The following is a 25569-nucleotide window of genomic DNA, read 5'->3' on the forward strand; positions in this document are numbered from 1 at the left end:
CTGGGTCAGGAGGATCCCCTGGAGAAGGGAATGGCTACCCACTCCAATATTCTTGCCTTGGGAAATCCCATGGACAGAGGAGCCTGGTGGGCCACAGTCCATGGGGTCCCAAAGAGTCAGATGTGGCTGAGTGACTGGCGCTCTTGTCTGCCTTACGCGTGATAGTGTACATATGCTGAGCTACTTTCTCCGTTTGTCCCACTCTCGCCTTCCCTCTCTGTGACCACAAGCCTCTTCTCTGTGTCTTTGTCTCCATTGCTGCCCTGCAAATGGACTCATCAGTACCATTTTTCTAGATTCCATATACATGTGTTAATATATGATATTTGTTTTTCTCTTTCTGACTTACTTCAGTCTGTATAACAGGCTCTGGTTCATCCACCTCACTAGAACTGACTCAGATGTTTTTTTATGGCTGAGTAATATTCCACTGTGTATATGTACCACGTCTTCTTTATCCATTCATCTTCCAAAAGACATCTAGGTTGCTTCCGTGTCCTGGCTGTTGTAAATAGTGCTGTAACGAACACTGGTTTTCAAGGAACCATACTGCATTTGTGTTGAGAGTGACATTGCAGTGGAGAGGGGGTTGGGGTGATCAGGGCGATGGAGGGAGACCAGTGAAGAGGCAGTGGCAACCGTCCAGCGAAGTGCTGGCGGTGCTTGGACCTGGCTGGTGGCAGTGACTGTGGACAGAGCTTCCAGGTCTGGGTCCGTTTTGAAGGCAGAACCTGCGGAGCTTGCCTATGGGGCAGATATGAGCTGTCGCACGGAGACAGGAACCAAAGACCACTCCCAAGCTTGGGGCCCAGGCAGCTGGAAGGACAGGGCTGAGATGGGGAAGCAGGCAGTAGGCTTGGGGGTGAGGTCAGGCATCTGTTTTGAACATGAAAAGCTTCCGACATGTTTTAGACATCCATGTGAGGATGTGGAACGGCCAGTGGATGGATAAGACGGGCCAGAGATGGAACCTGGGCTGCCAGTGTCAGGCACTGCACGCCTCACATCCTCCCACTCCAGCCAGTCTGTCCCCAGGAGGAGCGGGGAGACAGCAGCCCAAGGGCAAGGGAGGGAGTGGGGAGGAGGGCCCCCATCTCATGTCGCTCATCTCACGTCTGCTCTCTGCCTTCCCCGCACAGCACGAGGAGCTCTCGGAGTACCGGCCCATCCTCTCCGAGGCACACCAGCTCCAGCGCCGCACCTCCGTGGCCAATAAGAAGCTGGTCCTCATCCCGCTCATCTTCATCTGCCTGCGGGTCTGGAGCACCGTGCGCTTCGTCCTGACCCTCTGTGGCTCCCCGGCGGTGCGGATGCCGGTACTGGTGGTTCTGCACGTAGGTCTGCCCTCCCCTGCCTGGCCGGCTGCAGGGTCAGTGGGGCAGGCAGGCCCCAATGCTCTGGCCAGCGTGGGCATGTGGGGGACCTGCTCCCCTGTGCCCTCCTCCATGCCCTGCCTGATAGGGAGCCTTGAGGAGAAAAGGTTGAAAGTCAGCGTGGCTCCAGGGCAGCCCGTGGGTGTTGAGTTGCTGTCCCATGGCCTAGGAGGAACCCCAGGAAAGTGGACCGACCCTTAGCCCTTCCCAACCCAGAAGACTCGAGGCATGCCTTCAAGTTCAGGCCTGCCCGGTGCTGTCAGAGGTCCTGGTGGCCAGGGTCCCCATGGACCAGCCCCCAGGGGTGGAGGACAAGGTCCTGGGTCCCCTGCTCCTCCTTGCATGTGTTGCTCAGGCCCACTCAGCCCTGGCACTCACGCCTCTTCCTTTCTCCCCACCAGGGCATCGGGAACACCTTCCAGGGAGGTGCCAACTGCATCATGTTCGTCTTCTGCACGCGTGTGGTCAGGACCCGGCTCCTCTCCCTCTGCTGCTGCTGCTGCTCCCCTCAGCCTCCCGAGGCCCCTGCGCCCTCCAAGAGGGGCGAGTCTCAGAGGCCCAGGCGGACCCCAAACGAACTTCCCAGCACCTGAGCTGCTGCCCTCCGGTTCCAGGCGTGGTGCGGCCGACCTGGGGCAGACGACTCTGAGTCCCCAGTGGGCATGCCAGGTGCCCTATCAGCCTCCTGCCGTTGCAGCTCCTGACCCCCGTGGGGAGCAGCGCAAACTCAGCTTGTCTACCTCCTTGACCCTCAGGCACATCCCTCTCACGCCGTGTCCTTCTGCACTGGGCGGGATTCTGTCAGCACGAGGGCTGCACTGAGATTCAGGGAAACCAGTGGTTCGTGAGCACTGCCAGGTCACCTTGGGGTCCAGGAGTCTGGGGCTCCTGACTACACGGCACTGTTTACAGTCAGAGGGACCCACACCGGTGGGAAAGGCACCAAAAGATACATGTACAACCGTGCACCCATCCTCAATAAACTGCCGGGGTGCCAAAGACGGGGCCCCCACCAAGATACACACAGCAGATTCCTGGTTTGTCAGGGCGTTGGAATTCCCCTGAGAGCCTGGCTTTTCCTGGATGGCTTTGCTGGTCAATGCAAGGGTCAGTTACCTTGAACCAGGAGGTTCCCTAGTGACCAGCATGGGCACAGCTGCACACAGCTGCTCAGGATGGCCGGTCTCCAGGGGCCTCCTGAATTGTGTCTATGGGCTCCCTGCCCTTGATGGAGATGGTGTGGCCAGGATCCAGACTCCTGCCTCTATGAGACACTTAACATTGGGGAAGGACTGGGCTTCCCTGGTGGCTCAGATGGTAAAGAATCTGCCTGCTTTTATGCAGGAGACCCAGGGATGGAGCCCTAGAGAATGGAATGGCTACCCACTCCAGTAATCCTTGCCTGGAGATTGCTGATTTATTCACTTCCTAGGTTAATTTTTTACAGGAAAGGCAACCAAAGAGTTAGGAAATCACCCAAATACTGATTCCTCCCTGAAAGGGAAAGTTAGGGGGATTGATTGGGAGGCATGACACTTGCATCCTGGGGTGATATGAAAGAAAAAGGATTTAAGAGAAGCATCCATGTCTCTATTGTCTATGACTCGTCCACCAACCCTTTCCTCTATAGGTCAGAAAACAGTTTCTCTGTTAAGTCACAGAAGCCACTGGCTAAGAAGGGAGGTGTACCTGTCACTGGGATGGGGGGGGGGGGGGGCTTGAGGAGGAGGAGTTGAACTCAACAGGTGCTGCCCCTCCTGTGGGTCCCACAAGCACTCTGTAACTGCAGTGATGTTCTGAACCCGTAAAATGGTTCTGGATTAAAACCAAAGCCACAGCTACTGTTGATCCCTCTTTTACTCTCAAAAGCAAAATCTGTAACAGGAAGAGACTGAAAGGAAGAGTCCTCTACAGAACTAGGTCGAAAACGCTCTTGTTGGGTTTCCTTTTTAAAAAAGATTTTATGAAAATCAGCAAGGGGATGAACATCCCTTTAGGATTCAGAGAAAGTTCTGGGCTGCTTGGCAGGAGGGCAGTCTGCTTACAGAAATGGCCTATGTCGGGGGAGTTGGGGTTCCCCAAAGAATGTTACAGCACACCTTGGGCGCACAGATGGTAACGAGCCTCACATTAGCTTCTAGAATGGAGCAGAAATTCAGGAAGTTGCTGCTGCAAAGGAGAAAATCAGTCACGGCTGAGTATGGGCCCCGGGGAGAATGATGCTAGACTACATCTGTTCTCAAGGGGGCCCCAGAGGCCTTGGATCAGATGGTGCAACACTGCTGCCTGACCTGGGTTTCCCCAGACCAGATGCAGCCGGGAAACACCTGCAGAGGGAGTCAGGGCACAGAGGAGAGCACTTCTGCTGTGCTGTGCCTCTTCTGAAAACCACCCCAAAGATGCACCTATTTCCATTCTCTCCCTCTGCTCCCCACCCCATCTCTGTAGACGGGTGAAAATGTTCCTGTGAGTGGGGAACAGGTGTGGGCAGGGGAGGGACTCGTCCTTGTACTGGCAAACAGCAGCATCTCCTCTTTCTCACTCAGGTCAGTCTAGCTGGGCGGGTGGAGTTCAGAGCAGTAGAACGAGTGGAATAAAGCCCCTTTCTGAACTCTAGGAGGGGTTCCTGCCTCATATCAGAGCAAGACAGAAGTGCATTCCTCCTGTGGGTTCTCTCTGTGTGTCAGTGTACTCAAAGATTATCCACCCTCATTCCCTGGGCACCACCGTATGACCTCAGCCTGCACGGGGCTGCAGGCTCAGCCCCGAGCCCCTCTCTTCTCAGGCACTTTTTGAACCTTGGTCTTTTTCTCAGGTTTACTAAGCACTTTCTGCCGCTCTGTACTTCTGAGCTTCTGAATTGTGTCTGTTTTTGTTTTGTGTGTGTGTGTATGTGTTTGTTTTTTATTAAAGATTATGACTTTAGTCTCGGTCGAGGGTGCAGACAGAGCTCTGCATGCATCCATGACAAGAGAAAGAACATTTTTGCAGACTTCCTGTAATGGAATAATGACATTGAGAGAGGTTTTTTGGCATGTGCAAAGTTGTCATGAAAACCCTGACTGGTCAAGGCCAAAGTGGCTATTTTAAATAAAATATTTTTCTTTTGTGTCTTTGGTAAACTGATTGCCATTGATGTGGGTGGAGCTGGGCAGGGTGGGTCAGACTGATCTGTGCTGTTCAGCACTTTCCACACTGTTGGGCCCTGGAAACAATGTCTGGGTCCTGTCTGTGGGCAAAAGCAGTCAAGTGGGAGGCCACTCGGTTGGCACAGCCAGCTGCTCCTGAGTTTGCCTGATAGAGAGACTGGTGTCGGTGGTGGTTGGGGGACAGGGGTAGTGGTGTTTAGAATACAGATTCCCAGGCCCCATCCCATCTGAGGATCAACAGATCCAAGTTTCAAGGGCTCACAGCTTGAGGCTAAACTCTCCTGAGTGACACACTGCAGACACTGAGCCACCAACCCTGTCTCCCTGCATGATTTTATCATGATACCCAGTGACCCACTGCAGTGGCTGCTAAGGTTCCCTGGGGGCTGGGGACTGCTGGAGCACAAGGGCTCTCAGCCTTCCAAAAGCAACCATCAGAGCCCACTGTCTTGCTCTGTGCAGACCCTCACAGCCCATGCAGCCCTGCCTTCAAGTCTTTTTTTTTTTTAACTGCTGTATCTTGGGGAATTTTGCTTCCCAAAGTGCTGCTTGTCTATTTGTTTGATTTCCTGGATTTTGTCAGCCTAAAAATACATTAACTATCAAGAGGATGAAAAGACAAGCCACAGACTGAAAGAAAATGTATGCAAAAGACACAATGGATGTTAGCTTATTGTCATCATTTCACAATACTGGTGAATCAGCATCACACTATACACTTTGATACAACTTAGGGATATGTGTCAACTATTTCTCAGTGAAACTGGGAGGAGGGGGAGTCACGTCTGTACCTTCGCAACATACACAGTGGGCTGTCTAACACTCAGGAAGAAGAAAACAACCTGATTAAGAAATGGGCCAAAGACCTTAACAGGTGCCGGCCAAATAGTAATAAGATACATGGGTGGCAAATATGCACTTGAAAAGATGCTCCACATCTCGTGTCACCAGGTAACACACATTAGAACAAGGAGACACTACTACACACCTAGGAGAATGGCCAAGATCCGGAACACCGACACCACCAAACGCTGGCAAGTACGTGAAGCAGCAGGAGCTCTCATTCACTGCTTGTGGGAATGCAACATGGTGCAGCCACGTTGGGAGAGAGTTGTGTGGTTTCTTAATGAAACTAAACATGCTGTTACCATATAATCCAGCCATTGTGCTCCTTGCTATTTACCCAAGCAAGTGGAAAACTTATGTCCTCACAAAAACCTATATATGAATGTTTGTAGCAGCTTTATCCATAACTCCCCCAAACTTGGAAGCAATTAAGATACCCTTCAGTAGGTGAATGGATAAATAAACTGTGGTGCACCCACAGTGGGGCTTCCCTGGTGGCTCAGTGGTAAGGAATCTGAATGCCAATGCAGGAGACGAGGGTTCGATCCCTGGGTCAGGAAGATTCCCTTGAGCAGGAAATGGCAACCCACTCCAGTGTTCTTGCCTGTGAAATCCCATGGACAGAGGAACCTGGCAGGCTACAGTCCATGGGGTCACAAAAGTGTCAGACACGACTTAGCAATTAAACAACAATCCAGACAGTGGAACATTACTCAGCACTAAATGGAAAAGAGCTATCAAGTCATAAAAAGACATAGGAAACGTAAATGCATTCCTAAGTGAAAGAAGCCAGTCTGCAAAGGCTATATCCTGTATGGTTCCAACATAAGACATCCTGGAAAAGGCAAGAACTATGGAAACAGTAAAGACTAGTGGTTGCCAGGGGCTGAGGAAGAGAGGTGGAGCACAGGGAGTTTTTAGGGCAGTGAAACCACTCTGTATGACCCTGGTTCAGGAAGAGCCCCTGGAGGAGGAGGGCATGGCAACCCACTCCAGTATTCTTACCTGGAGTATCCCATGGACAGAGGAGCCTAGTGGACCATAGCCTATAAGGGTTGCAAAGAGTCAGACACAACTGAAGCGACTTGCCACAACATGGACCCTATGATGATGGATACTTGTCAACCCAGATTTATCTAAACACACAGGTGTCCAACACCAAGAGTGAGCCCTGATGTAAACTGTGGACTCTGGGTGATAATGACGTGTTAGTGCATTTTCATCCCAAGTAACAAGTGAACCATTGGTGGGAGGTGTTGATGATGGAGAGGGTTGTGCAAGAGTGGGAGCAAGGGTCACATTGAAAATCTGTATCTTCCCTTCGATTTTGCTATAAACCTAAAACTGCTCTAAAAATAAAGTCTTAATATAATTATGTAATTGAAAAATACATAAACTAGCCCCTAGAAATGGCTTGCATCTTTTTTATATTAATTTTGTTATTAAGATGCAACATGGGGGGAAGGATAGATTGGGAGTTTGGGAAGATAACAAGGACCTATGGTATAGCACAGGGACTCTGGTGAATATTCTGTTAATAACCTAAATGGGAAAGAATTTGAAAAAGAATAGATCCATGTATATGTATAACTAAATCGCTTTACTGTAGACTTGAAACTAACAACATTGTTAATCAGCTATGCTCCAATATAAAATAAAAAATTTTTTAATTAAAAAAAATAAAATTGTTAGGGGAAGCACACTGATTGAAACCACCCACCCTGGCCAGGCACCATAGTAACCATTTGCATGAGTTGTTTTATGACAGGAGATCCTGATAAGGAATAGGGAACTAATAAGCCACCACCAACCCGAAGAGTTCGGGAAAGGAGACACCGCGTGTCCGTCCACTTCCCAGAATCCCTCTCGCTAGCATCCATCTTGGCTGAGTGATGCGTGCACCACCAGGAAAGACTCTGAATTAGAATGCTTGGCCAAAGACCACCCGGAAACTAATCCCATCACCATAAAACCCGAGACTGCGAGGCACGTGGCAGAGCAGTTCTCCTGGGTTCTCTTACCCTACTGCTCTCCACCCGGGTGCCCTTTCCCAATAAAATCTCTTGCTTTGTCAGCAGATGTGTCTCCTCGGACAATTCATTTCCGAGTGTTAGACAAGAGCCCAGTTTCAGGCCCTGGAAGGGGTCCCCCTTTCTGCAACAAAATTATCAAAAACAGATGCAACACACACAAACTTCAACAATACAGAATTAGCAATGTCCTGCTTCTTCCAGGCAACCACTTGGGAGAGTTTTTTAGCTACTTTCTCTTGCCTTGGTCCCCACATCTTGAACCAGACACTAATGCGCTTACCTTCGAGAAAATGGAAAAGCCTTTCCCAACTGGTGCTGAGAAACCTTTCAGAGACCCTCTGCTCCTTATTAGGTGCTGTGTGCCTCTCTCCGTCCATCCCGCCTCCTCTTGATGACCCTTCATCACCCTTCTCTGATCTTCCCACCAGCCCCCTCATCTGGCTCAGGGAGGCTCTGAGCACCACCTGAGGCACAGTCTGGCCAGGCAGCCCAGCCTGAAGCACTCCAGTGGCTGGGAACAGTCCAAACTCTCAGGCCTCCTCCAAGCTGCACCTGTCGCCTCTTCAGGTTTCCCTCCATTCTTCTCACCCCAGCGACAGCACACCCTTTCATGCTAGTGATGCTTGCAGTTTTTCCCAACTCCAACAAGCAATTCTGTGACCCTAGCTGTAGGACCAGCTGGGTGTTCCACCATTCAGCTCTACCTGGAGAGCATCACATCCACAGGTGAAGGGCTCAGTCCCAAAGATTGCCTCCCCGCTTCAGACACCAGCTCAAAGTCCAGGTTGTCAGCTATGCTTCTAATCAACCATCTGTAGATGGGAGGTTCCAAGATCCCTTCTTTGGGTCTGATCCATTTGCTCAATTAACTCACAAAAGTCAGAGAAACATTTTACTTATCAGATCACTGCTTATTACCAAGGATACAATTCAAGAGCAGCCCGAAGGCAGGTGTGCACAAGGCCAGGTGTGAAAGGACACAGGTCTTTCTTGCCTCTAGTCCTACTTTCCCCAAACCTCTGTGTTCTCCTGTCCTTTGTGTTTTAAATGGAGGCATCATGCATGATTGATTAAATCATTGCCTACCAGTGGTCGATTCAACCTCCGGCCCCTTCCTCCTCCAGAAGATTGAGGAGGGGGGCCTGAAAGTTCCAATCCCCTATCTTGGAGCTGGTTCCCTTGGCAACCAGCCCCATTCTTTGTTTACACAGCGCTTTTTCAAAAGTCACCTCATTGACATAACAAAGACACCCTCAATGCTGAGGAAATTCCAAGTATCTTAGCATCTCCAGGAACAGATGAAGGTGAAACACAGATTTCTGATTATAAATCATGATATCATAATGCTGTTCCCTCTCCCTGGAAAGCCCTCCTTTTCCCTCTTGACTCCCTACTTCTGGCAAGTATTCTTGCCCTCAAGCAGCAGACACCCTGAAGAGCACCTCCCTCTGCTCCATAGCCTTCTAAGCAGACCTCTGAGATGCCATGGTGTCTGTAGAGACCAGAAGTTCCATGGACCACTTTGTTGGGCCTGTTCCCCCAAAACCAGTGGGGTTCTGGGCACAGAGTGAGACCCTGGCACCAGCCCAGCATGTACATGGGGCCTAAAGCTTTCACATCTGAAAAGTTAGAAGTTTGGGGGGAAGAGACGAATGACTTTCTGAATGAAGCATGTGGGATCCCCCCTACCCCACAAAAAAAAAAAAAAAAAACCCTCAAACTCAGAATCACTTATTAGAACGGAATCCAGGTTCCATGAAGAAAAAGTTTTCCTGGTGTTATGGGGTCAGGACATTGATATGAGTTAGCTAGTGTTTAGTGAAAGTGAAGTGAAGTCGCTCAGTCGTGTCCGACTCTTTGTGACCCCATGGACTGTAGCCTACCAGGCTCCTCCCTCCATGGAATTCTCCAGGCAAGAGTACTAGAGTGGGTTGCCATTTCCTTCTCCAGGGGATCTTCCCGACCCAGGGATCGAACCCAGGTCTCCCGCATCCCAGGCAGATGCTTTAACCTCTGAGCCACCAGGGAAGCTAGTGTTTACTGAGATCTTATTACAGTAGGGCCAAATGAGATTGCCTTTCTCACAGAGTCGCTAGTGACTGCATGGGTTGCAGGTCTGCCATTGAGCCAGCCCTGCCTATTGATAAGACAAAGCCATGCATTGCTGGCAGGATAAGGAAAAGCATTCTCAACAGGGCCTTAGTAGGTCTCAGCTGGTAAAGAATCCGCCTGCAATGCGGGAGACTTGGGCTCGATCCCTGGGTTGGGAAGATCCCCGGATAAGGGAACGGCTACCCACTCAAGTATTATGGCCTGGAAAATTCCATGGACTGTACAGTCCATGGGGTCGCCAAGGGTTGGACATAACTGAGTGACTTTCACCTCACTTTACAGAGTGGGAGGGACATTTAGTGGAATATTTAGTGACATTTTTGTTTTTTGGCTGCACAGCCCAGCTTATGAGATCTTAGTTCCCTCACCAGGAATCAAACCTGTGCCCCCTGACCTGGAAGCATGGAACCTTAACCACTGGACAACCAGTGGCACTTTTTAAAAATTCTGGTTGGACGCAGGGGCATTTGAGACCTTAGTTCCCTGACCAGGAATCAAACCCACCATCCCTACATTGAAAGGCGGAGTCTTAACCTCTGGACTGTCTTAACCTCTGGAAGTTGCACATATTTGAAGTGTGATTTGAAGCGGGTCTTTTAATATGCTTGGGATTGGGCAAGGATTATGATATCACAGTTTGGGATTAGAGGGTATAGTGAGGTAAGGCTCTGAAGGTAAAGAATTCTCTGGGTGTAAACTGTCACGATGCTTTCTGTTAAAGAATGTTTAGTGTTTCTTGAAAGTTCTTGGAGGGAACTAGATGTTACTTGTGGAAATGAAAAAATGTTGCCCTTTCTTCCAGTTCTACAAGTCATTAGCCCCTGCCTGACAGCACACCCTGAAAGGAATTCAGGATGAAGCACCCTGTGTTCTGGGTACATGGGCCTCTAGACAGTTAAGATGCATATCTAAGGAAGAATTTCCATGACCCCAGATTCTCTGCACTTGCCATGTAGAACAAAGCACTAAAATCATTAACTGGAGATATCTGGTTTTTGTGATTGGCAGTCATCTTTTACTAAGACGTAGGCTTCCCTGGTGGCTCAGTGGTAAAAGAATTTTCCTGCCAATATGGGAGATGTGGGTTCAGTCCCTGGGTTGGGAAGATCCCCTGGAGAAGGAAATAGCCACCCACTCAAGTATTCTTGCCTGGGGAATCTCATGGACAGAGGAGTCTGGCAGGCTACAGTTCAAGGGGTTGCAAAAGAGTCAGGCGTGATTTAGCAACTAAACAACAACAGCAAGGCTTGACTACATGTATTTCCCAGTCAAAAAATTTCATATACATTCTCCTCCAACTCCCAACTCTGGCAGTTTCTCAGAGCTAGCTGAGAGACTGTCTCCCAGGCTATAGTCCTCAGTATGATAACTGAGTAAAATTCAACTTACAGCTCTTATGTTGAGCTTCCCGCCCCGCCCCCCCCCCATCCCCCCCCGGTTGACTCTTGCAACTTACGTCTTTCTGGGCCAGTCTCCTGGGCGTAGTAAACCAATACTGATGAGGTCAGTCAAGTCTTCACCGAGCCACATCTTGGCAGGCAAGCCTTGGTCCAAGGAATGTGGCCAGGAGAGAGACAGGTGTGAAAAATGAAGAACCGAAAGGAGAGAAACTGTCAAACAAGACTCTGCCATTCCTAATCATGTGACTCTAGGCAAATAATCATTACCTCTCTGCATCTCAGTTTCATCAAAAAAGGAGGGAATCACGAAATTAATGCGAGACCCAGTGCTTAGTACAATGACTGAGCCCAAGGAATGCTCTGCAAGCCCCCTCCCTCCCATCACTGTGATCAGTTAGCTTGTCTGTGTTCCTTAAGTCCCTAAGTGCCACAGAAGATCCTACTATTTTCTGCCCCACCCCCACAGCTGGATCCTCCCCTCCTTCCAGTGCCTCAGGCCCAGCTAGCTCCAGATGCAACAATCTCACACTCACTCCTGCTGAGCAGTCCCTATTTAACAAGTGTTTGGGGAATTTCTCAAGACCATTATGTGGGAGATGAGAGCAGACTCTCCCTTCTTCTAATCTTTCTGCAGCTTTTCTTCTCCCTGGAACACAGCAAATCCCTGGATTTGCCTGGACCTGTTGCACCCGGGAGAGCTCCTTAAATACCAGCGGCCAGCCTTTGTCTTGTCCCTGTCTTCATCCCCACCACCCCGGCAGGAAAAGCAGGCTGAAAGCATCGTGGAGAGTCGGAGGGCAGGTGCCATCTGAAGTGAACCAACCATCACTGAGATGAGAGACATGAGTGACGACGAGAGCACTGGGGATACTGTGTCAGCCCTGGGGGTAAGCCTGCCCTGGCCGGGCACAGAGCCTGGAGGACTCTGGGCTGAGTGTCTGGGGAGAGTCGCTGATGCCACATTTGCTTTCGGGCACAGCACGGAGGGGTGCTTCTGACCTTCCTGAGAGCCAGGACCACCTGGGCTTCTGGTTAAAATGCAGGTTCTGATTTGAGCAGGTCTGGGAACTTCTCACAAGCTCTCAGGTGAGATGGCTCCTGCCAGTCCACAGACCTGGGAGACCTAGAGAAACTCTGGTTGCAGGGTCTTCAAGACAGTGGTCAGATGCTTGCAGAGTTTGGCTTCCAGGGGGACTTAAGCAGCTAGGCAGCACCCACTAGGCTGCTGGCTTCCATAATATGCTCCTCAAGATCCTAGTTGTGTTGCTGGACAAAATCTTGGCTTTCTCTGCCCCCTGAAGCCGAATAAAAAACATGGAGACAGAGTTTGGAAGAAATAGAAAGGTGGCTTTAATTCTCAGCCAGCAGAGAGGAGAACACAGTAGGTTCATGCCTCAAAAACTGTGCCCCCTGCTTGAGAAGTCTAGAGGTTTATATAAGATGAGGGCTTGCAGTCAGGAGTCTGTGATGAGGAACAAAGGTGTTAGGATCTTGATTTCTTTCTCTTGCATTGTTTCCAAGACAGTCGTAGGCTGGCGCCAGTAACCCAGTAATTGAGTCTGGCAGTTTGGTGGCTCTGCGGCCTTCTTTTTGATGTGTAACTACCAGGGGAACGGTGTTTTAAGGGTAAACATCAGGATTTAAGGATAAATACAGGATGTATTTAGCATAGAGTCAAAGGATAATAGGTGCGAGATGTAACTCCTGCAGTTAGGGAGCAGAAAAGCAAACTTAGTTACAGACATACAGTTAAGAGCAGTTAAAGTAAAAAAACTAGGAATGTTCTGGCCTGCTTACCATTGTCTTGACCTTCTTTGTTCTCAGGAATGGGAAAGAAAAAAACTCATTCCTCTTTTTTCCTTTTCACTGCAACAGTTAGAAATGTAAAATGTGTTATCTTGTCCTGGGACATCAGTGGCACCAGATTCTGGGGGATGCTGTAACTGCCCAGCCACAGACCAACTGGAGGCGAGGGTGGCACTGATTTAGAGACTTTGCTGATGTCGAGTAAAAACTACACTCACAACCTGAAAGTAGAGTTATTCTATTTGGTGAAAATGTTTAGGACTCCGAGCCTGGGAGACAGCATCTCAGTAGCTCTGAGAAAACTGCTCCAAGGAGGCAGGAGGGGAAGTCAGGCTACAAACAAGTTTGTAACAAAGGGAGCAGGCAATCTGAACATCGAAGATCAGATATTAAGTTAAGGAGTTTAGCATTCTATACACGGGAAGCTGCAAGCCTCTGGGCTCACTAAATTCATTCCTTTCGTATGCACCTCAGCTATCTGGGGCTAAGTCCTATTTCCTTGTTCACCTTAAGGAGTGAGGATGTGGCAGATGGCTGCTTCTTGCATTCCCCCAGCTCCTCAGCAATCACCGTGGGGGGTGCGGGGCAGCATCCATGGAGCCCTCATTCACGTTTGGAGGCCAGTAATCGCTGATGGCTGGGACATTTCTTGTTTGTTGATATGGCTGGAGATATCTTCACTTCACACTGTTATCTGTGATGCTCCCACCAAGGTTGATTTCAAACCACTGTAGGAAAAACCACGTGCTTCAGTGTAAAGTCGTGTGTTGCTCAGAGTGGAGTTCCTGTTGGCACAAGGCTCTACCCCTATACTACCTTTGAGCTTACAGTTCTGCGAGTTGTAGGTGCCTGATGCTGGAACTCACACAATTCAACATCCAAAAAAAAAAAAAATTCCAATACCAAATTTTCAAATGGGCAGAGGATCTGAATAGACATTTTATTTCCAAGACATACAGATGGCCAACAGACACATGAAAAGATACTCAAGGTTGCTGATCATCAAGGAAATTCAAGTCAAAGCCACCATGAGATATCACCTTATACTTCTCAGAGCAGCTATTAGCAAAAAGACAACAAAGAAGTGTTGATGTGCATGTAGGGAGACGGGAACCCTTGCACTGTTGGTGGGAATGTAAATTGGTACAACAGTTATTGTTGCTGGCTGAAATCTTGGCTTTCTCTGCCGATCGAAGCTGAATAAAAAAAATACAGAGTGTGGGGGAAATAAAAAGGTGATTTTCATTCTCAGTTGGCAGAGAGGGGAACACAGTGGGCTCATGCCTCAAGAACTGTGCCCCCCACCATGGGGCACCTAGGGGCTTATATCAGATAAGGGCTCACAGTCAGGGGTCGGTGATGAGGAACAAAGGTTTTAAGATCTTGTCTCCTTCCTCTTCCATTGTTTAAAAAGCAGTCTCAGGCTGTCAGTAACCCAGTAATTAAGTTTGGCAGTTTGGTGGCTCTGGAGCCTTCTTTATGGTGTGTAGAAAAGAAGAACTACAAAGGGAGGAGATAATAGCTGTGAAATGTAGCTCCTACAGAGGGGGCAGAAAAAGCAAACTCAGTTACAGACATGCAGAGCTTGGAGCAGTTAAAGTAAAAAAACTAGAAATGTTCAGGCCTGCTCACTGTTCTCTTTATCTTCTTTGTTCTCAGGGAAGAGAAAGAAAAAACTCATCCCTCTTTTTCATTTTCACTGCAACGTTACGGAAAACAGTATAGAGGTTCCTTGAAAAATTAAAAACAGCACTACCGTATGATCCAGCAATTCTACTCCTGGGTATTTATCCAACAAAAATGAAAACACTAATTTGAAAAGATGTATGAATCTTTTCATATGTGTATATGTGTATATATGTGTTTATTATGGGATTTCCTGGTGGCTTGGTGGTAAGGAATCTACCTGCCAATACAGGAGACGGGAGTTCAATCTCTGGTCCAGGAAGATCCCCTGGAGATGGAAATGGCCACCCACTCCAGTATTCCTGCCTTGGAAAATCGCATGGACAGAGAGGAGCCTGGCAGGCTATAGTACACAGGGTCACAAAAGAGTCAGACACAACTTAGCAACTAAATAGCAACAACATGTTCACTGCAGCATTATTTACAACAGCCAATATACGGAAGCAACCCAAGTGTCCACTGATAGATGAATAGATGAAGAAGCGGTAGGAATTCGCTGGTGTTGCAGTGGTTAAGACTCCGCACTTTTACTGCCAAGGGCTTGGGTTCAATTCTTGACCAGGAAACTAAGATCCTGCAAGCCTTACAGCATGGCCAAAAAGAAGAAGTGGTATACACACACACACACACACACACACACACACACACACACACACACACAATGGAATACTTCTTAGCCATAAAAAAGAATGGAATCTTGGAACTAGACAATAATACTGTAAAATTAAATTTCACTTAATGCTAAGTGAAACAAGTCAGACAGAGAAAGACAAATCCTCTTATGATTTCACTTACATGTGGAATCTAAAAGGTGAAACAAATGAAGAAACATAAGAAAAGAGAATCAGAGTCATAGATACAGAGAACAAACAGGCAGTTGCCAGAGGAGGTAAAAGGTGGGAGGAAGAGAGGAACAGGTGAGGGAGAGTAAGAGTTAAAAAATGAATGACTCACTGGCATGGAAGGTACAATGTGGAGAGCAGAGTCTACAACTACGTAATGTCTTTGTAGGGTGACATACTGTAAGTAGATCATTTTGAAAAGTATAGAAATAGTCACTGGGTTGTACACCAGGAACAAACACAATGCCGTAGTTCAATTATGCTTCAAAAACAAACAAACTCATGGGGAAAGAGATAAGATGAGTGGCTGCCAGAGGCTGGAGAAAGAGGAATTGGATGAAAGTGACCAAAAGGTACAAACTTCCAGTTTCAAGAGAAATAAGTGCTAGGGGTGTAAAGTACAGCAAGGTAAATAAAATTAACAACACTGTATGTTACACATGAAGGTTGTTAATTGAGTAAATCCTAAGCGTTCTTATCATAAGGAAAATATTTTTTTCTTTTTCTTTCATTTTGCATCTGTATGAGATGATGGATGCTCACTAAACTTATTGTGATAATTGTTTCATGATGTATGTAAGCCAACTCGTTATGCTGTACACTTTAAGCAGTGCTGTCTGTATGTCAACTCCATCTCAATAAAACTGGAAGGAAAAAAGTCATAATTTTCACTTTTCTTGAAAAGTTTCTTTTTTTTTTTTTGGCTGCACAGCATGCAGGATCTTTGTTCCCCACCGAGGGATCAAACCCTTGCCCCCTGCAGTGAAAGCGCAGAATCTTAACCACTGTACTGCCAGGGAAATCCCTGAAAATTATCCTTTAACACTATTAATATGAGGTCAAAACCATAGAGTCAGAGATGGGCAGTGGCATACCAAGGAATTTCAGCATTTATTCCCTTGCTTTTCATTTTATTTTAAAAAATTTTGTATATTTACTCACTTTTGTCTGTCCTGGGTCTTTGTCGCTCCGAGGGCTTTTCTCTAGTTGTGGTGAGCAGGGGTTACTCTCCAGTTGTGATGTGCAGGATTCTCATTGCGGTGGTTTCTCTTGCTGCAGAGCATGGGCTGTAGGGCGTCTGGGCTTCAGTAGCTGTGGCTCCTGGGCTCTAGAGCACAGGCTCAATAGTTGTGGCACGTGGGCTCAGTTGCCCCGAAGCATGTGGGATCTTCTCGGATCAGGGAAAGAACCCTTGTCTCCTGCACTGGCAAGTGGATTCTTTACCACTGAACCACCAGGGAAGTCCTATTCCCTTTTTTTTTTTTAAGGAGAAATTCACATAAAATTAACCTTTTTAAAGTGTACAATTTAGTTGCGTTTAGTACCTTCACAATGTTGTATAATCACCACTCTATCTGGTTCCAAAGCATTTTCATCACCCTCAAAGGAAAATTCACACCCATTAAGCAGTCATCCCCCCTTCTTCTCTCCCCTCAGCCCCTGGCAACCACCCATCTGCTCTCTGTCTCTACGGATTTACCTTTTCTGAATTTCCAGTATAAGTAGAATCCTACAACATGTGACATTTTTGTGCCTGGCTTCTTTCACGTAGCATAATGTTTTCAAGGCTAATGTGGCTTGTGTCGGTACTTCATTTCTTTTTATAGCTACATAATCCATTGTGTGTATATATCACAATCTGTTTATTCATTCATCCATTGGTGGAAGTGTGGGCTGTTTCCACCTTCTGGTTATAGTAAATAGGGTTATTATGAATATGCGTATTCATATCTCTGCTTGAATGCCAACTTTTTTTTATTCTTTTGGAATTAAAATATATTTAGGAGTAGAATTGCTGAGTCCTAAGGTAATTCTATTTTTAACTTCTTAAGAAACCACCAAACTGTTTTCCAACAGCAGTTGCCCCATTTTACATTCCCGCGGGCAGCCTACAATGGTTCCAATTTCTCTGCATCCTTGCCCACACACAGATGAACCCTGAAGACAGTGTGCTAAGTGAAATAAGACAGTCCAAAAGACAAATCCTCCAAGATTCCACTTACATGAAACAACTAAAGCAGTCAGGTTCACAGAAACAAAAAGTAGAATGGAGGTTGCCAGAGCTGGGGAATGTTAGTGTTTGTTGGATACAGAGCTTTAGTTTGCAAGATGAGAAAGTGCTGGAAGTTGGTTGTACAACAGTGAATATACTTAGCACGACTGAACTGTACACCTAAAAATGGTCAGTTTTATTATATGTTTGCTGTTTTGTTTTTATTTTTAACATGATGTGGGAAAAAAAGAGTTGTTTACCCAGGGTAATGTGTAACCAACAGAAGCCACTCATGTCCCTGAGAAGCCTCGTGATCCCCTGGCTTTCACCCATCTTCTCCGTGATTCCCAAGGGTCACTACCTTTAGAGCATGGGCACCCTAATAGGTGAGGTCAAATTCTGTTCTTGGAAAGAAAACTTAGGAACCTTGTAATGTCTCTGAAGCTTACTCACTAGGTGAGTCAGCATGATTGGCAGCCTTTTGCCTTGCAGGCATCTGATAAAATCTTGGGCCTGATTCAATGACGGCAGAATCTGGCCTGAGGAGAGAGAAAGCTTGGATCGGGCATGTTCTCTCCCTCCTCCTTCCACCCACGTTGCAGAGTTGGGTTCCAGTGGCCAGAACCCAGCAGGCCTGGGCAAGGTGTAGTTGACCCCACTGCGCACCAGGCTTGGGAAGTCTTGTGTCAACCTCTCAGACCCCTGCACCAGGAGCGCTGCCTGTGTGGAGGGCTGGGTGCAAGCCGGGACCTGTTAATTACTCCTTCCTTACCTAATCCTGGAATGGGGATGACCCAGAGCTGTCTCCTGCCTTCCTGCCCCTCCTTCCAATCAAACAGTGCACACACCCCTTGGTAGCAGCCTCGCTTTGTGTCCTCCAAGACATGTGCAGGTACTCTAATGCGATACACATGTTTCTAAGGAAACCCACCTTCTATAACATAGCATATAAATAAAGTACGGAGCTTAAGAGGAAAACAGGGTTGAGGCGGACCACCAGGCAATTTTAACATCTGAACACAAACAAAAGCAAATGCAGTCTAAAAGACAACGGCCTGAGTAAATCTCCACTGTTGTTTGTACCCAGCAGGCCACAGGGTTCTTGCTCGGTCCTTTAAAATGAGGGTCCTTAGGTGGTTTGCTTCTAGTAGAGAGCTGTTTCATCACAATTTAAAATCTGATTGAGAATCCACGGTGGTCCACTGGTTAGGACTCAATGCTTTCACTACCTGGGGCCTGTGTTCAACCCCCTAGTTGGAGAACTAAAATCCCACAAGCTGCACAGCTCAGTCAAAAAATCAAACAAACCTGATTTTGACTGTAATCAATTAAAGCAAACAAATATATCAGTTCAGTTCAGTCACTCAGTCGTATCCGACTCTGCAACCCCATGGACTCCAGCAAGCCGGGCTTCCCTGTCCATCACCAACTCCCGGAGCTTGCTCAAACTCATGTCCATCAAATTGGTGATGCCATCCAACCATCTCATCCTCTGTCATCCCCTTCTCCTCCTGCCTTCTATCTTTCCCAGCATTAGGGTCTTTTCCAGTGAGTCAGTCCTTCATATGAGGTGGCCAAAGTATTGGAGTTTCAGCTTCAGCATCAGTTCTTCCAATGAATGTTTAGGACTGATTTCCTTTAGGATTGACTGGTTTGATCTCCTTGCAGTCCCAGGGACTCTCAAGAGTCTTCTCCAACACCACAGTTCAAAAGCATCAATTCTTTGGCACTCAGCTTTCTTCATAGTCCAACTCACATCCATACATGACTACTGGAAAAACGATAGCTTTGACTATATGGACCTTTGTTGGCAGAGTAATGTCTCTGCATTTTAATATGCTGTCTAGGTTGGTCATAGCTTTTCTTCCAAGGAGTAAGCGTCTTTTAGTTTCATGGCTGCAGTCACCATCTGCAGGGATTTTGGAGCCCCCCAAAATAAAGTCTCTCACTGTTTCCATTGTTTCCTCATCTATTTGCCATGAAGTGATGGGACCGGATGCCATGATTTTCATTTTTGAATGTTGAGTTTTAAACCAGCTTTTTCACTCTCCTCTTTCACTTTCATTAGGAGTCTTTTTAGTTCCTCTTCACTTTCTACCATAAGGGTGCTGTCATCTGCATATCTGAAGTTATTGATATTTCTCCCAGCCATCTTGATTCCAGCCTGTGTTTCATCCAGCCTTCATCCAGCCAGTACATCCATTTTGCATGATGTACTCTGCATATAAGGTAAATAAGCAGGGTGACAATATACAGCCTTGATGTACTTTTTTCCCAATTTGGAACCAGTCTGCTGTTTGGAACCATGTTTGGAACTATGTCCAATTCTAATTGTTGCTTTTTGACCTGCATACAGATTTCTCAGGAGGCAGGTCAGGTGGTCTGGTATTCCCATCTCTTGAAGAATTTTCCAGTTTGTTGTGATCCACACAGGTCAAAGGCTTTGGTGTAGTCATTGAAGAAGAAGTAGATGCTTTTCTAGAAATCGCTTATGTTTTCTATGATCCAATGGATGTTGGCAGTTTGATCTCTGGTTTCTCTGCCTGTTCTAAATCCAGCATGAACATCTGGAAGTTCATGGTTCATTTACTGTTGAAGCCTGGCTTGGAGAATTTTGAGCATTACTTTGCTAGTGTGTGAGATGAGTGCAATTGTGCAGTAGTTTGAACGTTCTTTGGTATTGCCTTTCTTTGGGATTGGAATGAACACTGACCTTTTCCAGTCCTATTGCCACTGCTGAGTTTTCCAAATTTGCTGGCATATTGAGTGCAACACTTTAACAGCATCATATTTTAGGGTTTGCAATAGCTCAACTGGAATTCCATCACCTCCACTAGCTTTGTATGTAGTGATGCTTCCTAAGACCCACTTGACTTCAGGATATCTGGCTCTAGGTCATTGATCACACACCATAGTGGTTATCTGGGTCATGAAGATATTTTTTCTATAGTTCTTCTGTGTATTCTTGCCACCTCTTCTTAATATCTTCTGCTGCTGTTAGGTCCATACCATTTCTGTCCTTTATTGTGCCCATCTTTGCATGAAATGTTCCCTTGGTATCTCTAATTTTCTTGAAGAGATCTCCCATCTTTCCCATTCTACTGTTTTCCTCTATTTCTTTGCATTGATCACTAAGGAAGGCTTTCTTATCTCTCCTTGCTATTCTTTGGAACTCTGCATTCAAATGGGTATATCTCCTTTTCTCCTTTGCCTTTAGCTTCTCTTCTTTCTCAGCTATTTTTAAGGCCTCTGCAGACAACCATTTTACCTTTTTCCATTTCTTTTTCTTGGGGATGGTCTTGATCACTGCCTCCTGTACAATGTCACAAACCTCTGTCCATAGTTCTTCAGACACTCTATCAGATCTAATCCTTTGAATATATGTGTCACTTCCACTGTATAATCGTGAGGGATTTGATTTAGGTCATACCTGAATGGTCTGGTAGTTTTCCCTAGTTTCTTCAATTTAAGTCTGAATTTTGCAATAAGGGGTTCATGATCTGAGCCACAGTCTGCTCCCAGTCTTATTTTTGCTGACTGTATAGAGCTTCTCCATCTTCAGCTGCAAAGAATATATTCAATCTGATTTTGGTGTTGACCAACTGGTGATGTCCATGTGTAGATTAGTCTCTTGTGTTGTTGGAAGAGAATGTTTGCTATGATCATGCATTCTCTTTGCAAAACTCTGTTAGACTTTGCCATGCTTCATTTTGTACTCCAAGGCCAAACTTGCCTGTTACTCCAGGTGTCTCTTGACTTCCTACTTTTGCATTTCAGTCCCCTTATAATGAAAAGGACATCTTTTTGGGTGTTAGTTCTAGAAGGGCTTGTAGGTCTGCATAGAACTGTTCAACTTCATCTTCTTCAGCATTACTAGTTGGGGCATAGACTTGGATTACTGTGATATTGGGTGGTTTGCCTTGGAAAAAACAGAGATCATTCTGTCGTTTTTGAGATTGCACCCAAGTACTGCACTTCAGACTCTTTTGTTGACTATGAGGGCTACTCCATTTCTTCTTAAGGGATTCTTGCCCACAGTATATTCAGATATAATGAATAATTATAATTCAGATATAATGGTTATCTGAATCAAATTCACCCTTTCCAGTCCATTTTAGTTCACTGATTCCTAAAATGTCGATGTTTACTCTTGCCATCTCCTGTTTGACCACTTCCAATTTGCCTTGATTCATGAACATAACATTCCAGGTTCCTATGCAATATTGTTCTTTATAGCATCGGACTTTATTTCCATCACCAGTCACATACACAACCGAGAGTTGTTTATGCTTTGGCTCTGTTTCTTCATTCTTTCTGGAGTTATTTCTTCACTCTTCTCCAGTAACATATTGGGCACCTACCGACCTGAGAAGTTCATCTTTCAGAGCATATCTTTTGCCTTTTCATACTGTTCATGGGGGTTCTCAAGGCAAGAATACTAAAGTGGTTTTCCATTGCCTTCTCCAGTCGACCAAGTTTTGTCAGAACTCTCCACCTTGACCCATCAGTCTTGGGTGGGCCTACGAGGCATGGCTCATAGTTTCAGTGAGTTAGACAAGGTTGTGGTCCATGTGATCGGTTTGATTAGTTTTCTGTTATTGTGGTTTACATTCTCTCTGCCCTCTGACAGATAAGGATAAGAGGCTTATGGAAGCTTCCTGATAGGAGAGACTTGACTGTAGGGGAAACTGGGTCTTGTTCTGATGGGCGAGGCTGTGCTCAGTAAATCTTTAATTCAACTTTCTGTTGGTGGGTGGGGCTGTGTTCCCTCCCTGTTGTTTGATCTGAGACCAAACTATGGTGGAGATGAAGATATCGGTGACCTCAGTCAAAAGGTCCCATGCACTCACTGCTACACTCAGAGCCCCTGATCCTGCAGCAGGCCACTGCCAACCCATGGCTTCGTCGAAGACTCCTGGACACTCACAGGCAAGTCTGGGTCGGTCTTTTGTGGGGTCACTGCTCCTTTCTCCTGGGTCCTGGTGTGCACGAGACACAAGAGTCTGTTTCCCTGCTGCTGCTAAGTCACGTCAATCGTGTCCAACTCTGTGCGACTCCACAGACGGCAGCCCACCAGGCTCCTCCGTCCGTCCCTGGGATTCTCCAGGCAAGAACACTGGAGTGGGTTGCCATTTCCTTCTCCAGGACTTACACAGGACTCCCTGTGAAAGTTCGTCTGCTCAGCGGCTCTATGATGGGGTTAATGGCAACCTCCTCCAAGAGGACTTATTCCACACTGAGCTCTGCTGCACCCAGAGCCCCTGCCCCTGTGGCAGGCCACTGCAGACCCATACTTCCACAGGAGACCCTCAAACACTCAAAGGCAGGTCTGGCTCAGTCTTGGTGGGGTGTCTGGGCCCTGGTGCACACAAGGTTTTGTTTGAGCCCTCCTAGCATCTGAGCTTCCCTCATAGTTCAGTTGGTAAAGAATCCACCTGCAATGCAGGAGACATCGTTTCGATTTCTGGGTTGGGAAGATCCACTGGAGAAGGGATAGGCTACCCACTCCAGTATTCTTGAGCTTCCCTGGTGGCTCAGCTGGTAATGAATCTGCCTGCAACGTGGGAGACCTGGGTTCGATTCCAGAGTTGGAATCCCCTGGAGAAGGGAAAGGCTACCCACTCCAGTATTCTGACCTGGAGCATTCCATGGACCATATAGACCATGGGGTCGAAAAGAGTCAGACACGACTGAGCAACTTTCACTTTCAGAGTATCTCTGGAGGGTATGGAATTTGATTCTAAATGTGATTTCACCCCTCCTACTGTCTTGCTGGGGCTTCTCCTTTGCCCTTGGACATGGGGTATCTTTTTTTGGTGGGATCCAACATTCTCCTGTTGATGATTGTTCAGTAGCAAGTTGTAATTTTGGAGTTCTCACAGGAGAAGATGAGCACATGTCCTTCTACTTTGCCATCTTGAAAGCAAAACCCCATTTGTTTATACACACACACACATATATATACATGCTGCTGCTGCTAAGTCGCTTCAGTCGTGTCCGACTGTGTGACCCCATAGACAGCAGCCCACAAGGCTCCTCTGTCCCTGGGATTCTCCAGGCAAGAATACTGGAGTAGGTTGCCATTTCCTTCTCCAATGCATGAAAGTGAAGAGTGAAAGTGAAGTTGCTCAGTCGTGCCCGACTCTTAGCGACCCCATGGACTGGAGCCTACCAGGCCCCTCCGTCCATGGGATTTTCTAGGCAAGAGTACTGGAGTGGGGTGCCATTGCCTTCTCTGATATATATACATAGGCTTATATATATATATGTATACATAGGCATATATATACACACACACACACACACACACACACATATATATATATATAGGCTTATATATGTAGCAACCCACTCCAGTACTCTTGCCTGGAGAATCCCTTGGGCAGAGGAGCCTGGTGGGCTACAGTCCATAGGGTTGCAGTCAGTCACAACTGAGCGATTGACACATACCCACACCCATATATATAGGCTTCCCAGGTGGCACTAGTAGTAAAGAATCCACTTGCCAATGCAGGAAACCTAAGAGACACAGGCTCGATTTCTGGATCGGGAAGATCCTTTGGAGGAAGGTGTTGCAACCTACTCAAATATTCTTGCCTGAAGAATCCTATGGACAAAGGAGCCTGGCAGGCTACAGTCCATACCTCGCAAAGAGTCAGACACGACTGAGTGTTCTCTTTTCACTAGGGCACCTACAGCAGTCTCTGCAATAAAGGCCCACAACAAAACTTTAAACACTCCAGAACATTCCTAGTAGAGATGACATCAGCACTGTTCTGAAGCCCTGGTATCATTGTCTGATCTCAGAATGATGCCTAAAACTCGGCCTCTGCACTAGTGCTGAATCTCAGAGACAGAGTTTTGAGTCAAGTAGAAAACAATAGCTTTATTGCTTTGCCAGGCAAAGAGGGAGAGAGAGGACTCGTGCCCTTCACAAACTGTGTTCCAACCCAGGAGCATTAGATGATGAGTTTTACAGCAATAGTTCAAGGAGGGGATTGCTGATAAGATTAGAGTGTGTGCCTAAACTCCTTTAAACTAGTCTGGTAATCTGATGGGTTTCTGTGGTTCCTTTAATCTAGAGAGCTTCTCTGGAATGAAGAATGCTGACATCTTCCATTTGTTGTGGAGTTTTGGTTCTACAAAGAGTTTAAAGATATTATTATGTGTATCCCTTGAGGCAGAACCAGGACCCCACCCCAAGGCTGCATTGTTATTTGTTGGCTGTTTCTTAAGGACTTTCTTTAAATCCCTTGTGGCTCAGAGGTTAAAGCCTGCAATGTGGGAGACCTGGGTTCGATCCTTGGGTCAGGAAGATCCCCTGAGAGGAAAATGGCAACCCACTCCAGTATTCTTGCCTGGAGAATCCCATGGATGGAGGAGCCTAGTGGACTACAGTCCATGGGGTTGCAAAGAGTCAGACACGACTGAGCGACTTAACTTTCACTAACTAACTTTCTCTTGTCTCTACTTTCCCTCCCTTCCCAGATTAGTAACAGCCCAATTCTACCCTTTGGGACTCAGGGAAAGTCATGGAGGTTGGAGTCTGTTCCCTACAAACAAGAAATGGGGTACACAGAAAGGCTTCTGTGCCTAGGAGCTGCACAGGGTCCTGTTCAGTTTCAAGAACAGCCCAGGGATTTGCCACTCTGCTGCGTGATGCTAATTCAACATCTCACATCTTGGTTACATTTTCCCATATAAACTTTTTCTTTTCAATTTCTGAAAATCTTAATTTTCAGAAAGACCATTTTTATTTTTTGTTTGTATTACAACAGTAATACAAAGATCCTCTTAATTCCCTTTGGTGTCAATCATCAAGTTTTGTCAATTTCCATCCTAAATATCTCTCAAATGCATGTATTTCTCTAACCTCTGCCACCATACAGTTCAGGCAACTGGTATCTTTGCCTGTGTCTGTGCTCAGTCACTTCATTCATGTCTGACTCTTTGCAGATCTATGGACTGTAGCCTGCCAGACTTCTCTGTCCATGGAATTCTCCAGGCAAGAACACCAGAGTGGGTTGTCATTTCCTCCTCCAGGGGATCTTCCTGACCTAGGGATTGAAGCTGAGTCGCTTGTGTCTCCTGCATTGGCAGGTGGATTCTTGATCACTGGTGCCACCCAGGAAGCCCATCTTTTGCCTGTTCAACAGCAAAAAATGAATCTCTCTTCTCTTCCCCAAATCCACTGGTCTCTTGTCTCCACATCACTTCTCTTCTAGGCGGCCACAGTGAACTTTTAAAAACACAGCTCTGATCACCCTCCATCCTCTAATGCCTTGTCTCTTCTCCTAGAACAAAAATCAAGCTCTCTCACCCGGGCTAT

At 46.8% G+C, this 25569-nt stretch overlaps 1 protein-coding gene and 1 long non-coding RNA gene across 4 annotated transcripts in view; one reads left to right on the forward strand and one right to left on the reverse strand.

Annotated features, from left to right (window-relative positions):
* Positions 1–4482, forward strand: part of GPR157 (G protein-coupled receptor 157) — a 68053-nt gene extending 63571 nt beyond the window's left edge. Inside the window, exons 3-4 of one of the 3 annotated variants that reach the window (XM_002694048.6) lie at positions 1140–1334; positions 1775–4482. In XM_002694048.6, the coding sequence (XP_002694094.1) occupies positions 1140–1334; positions 1775–1966 (387 nt within the window). In that variant the 3' untranslated portion in view covers positions 1967–4482. Of the gene's footprint in view, positions 1–1139; positions 1335–1774 lie in introns of those variants that run through there. The other 2 variants (XM_059875725.1, XM_059875726.1) reach the window with 2 other exon arrangements.
* LOC101905940 (uncharacterized) overlaps positions 1–8556 on the reverse strand; it is a 43249-nt gene extending 34693 nt beyond the window's left edge. Inside the window, exon 1 of the long non-coding RNA XR_009490855.1 lies at positions 8488–8556. This is a non-coding gene — a long non-coding RNA (uncharacterized lncRNA). The remainder of the gene's footprint in view (positions 1–8487) is intronic.
* Between the last annotated feature and the right edge of the window lie 17013 nt (positions 8557–25569).

The sequence above is a fragment of the Bos taurus genome, chromosome 16 (genome assembly GCF_002263795.3).
Source record: "Bos taurus isolate L1 Dominette 01449 registration number 42190680 breed Hereford chromosome 16, ARS-UCD2.0, whole genome shotgun sequence".
Classification (NCBI taxonomy): domain Eukaryota; kingdom Metazoa; phylum Chordata; class Mammalia; order Artiodactyla; family Bovidae; genus Bos; species Bos taurus.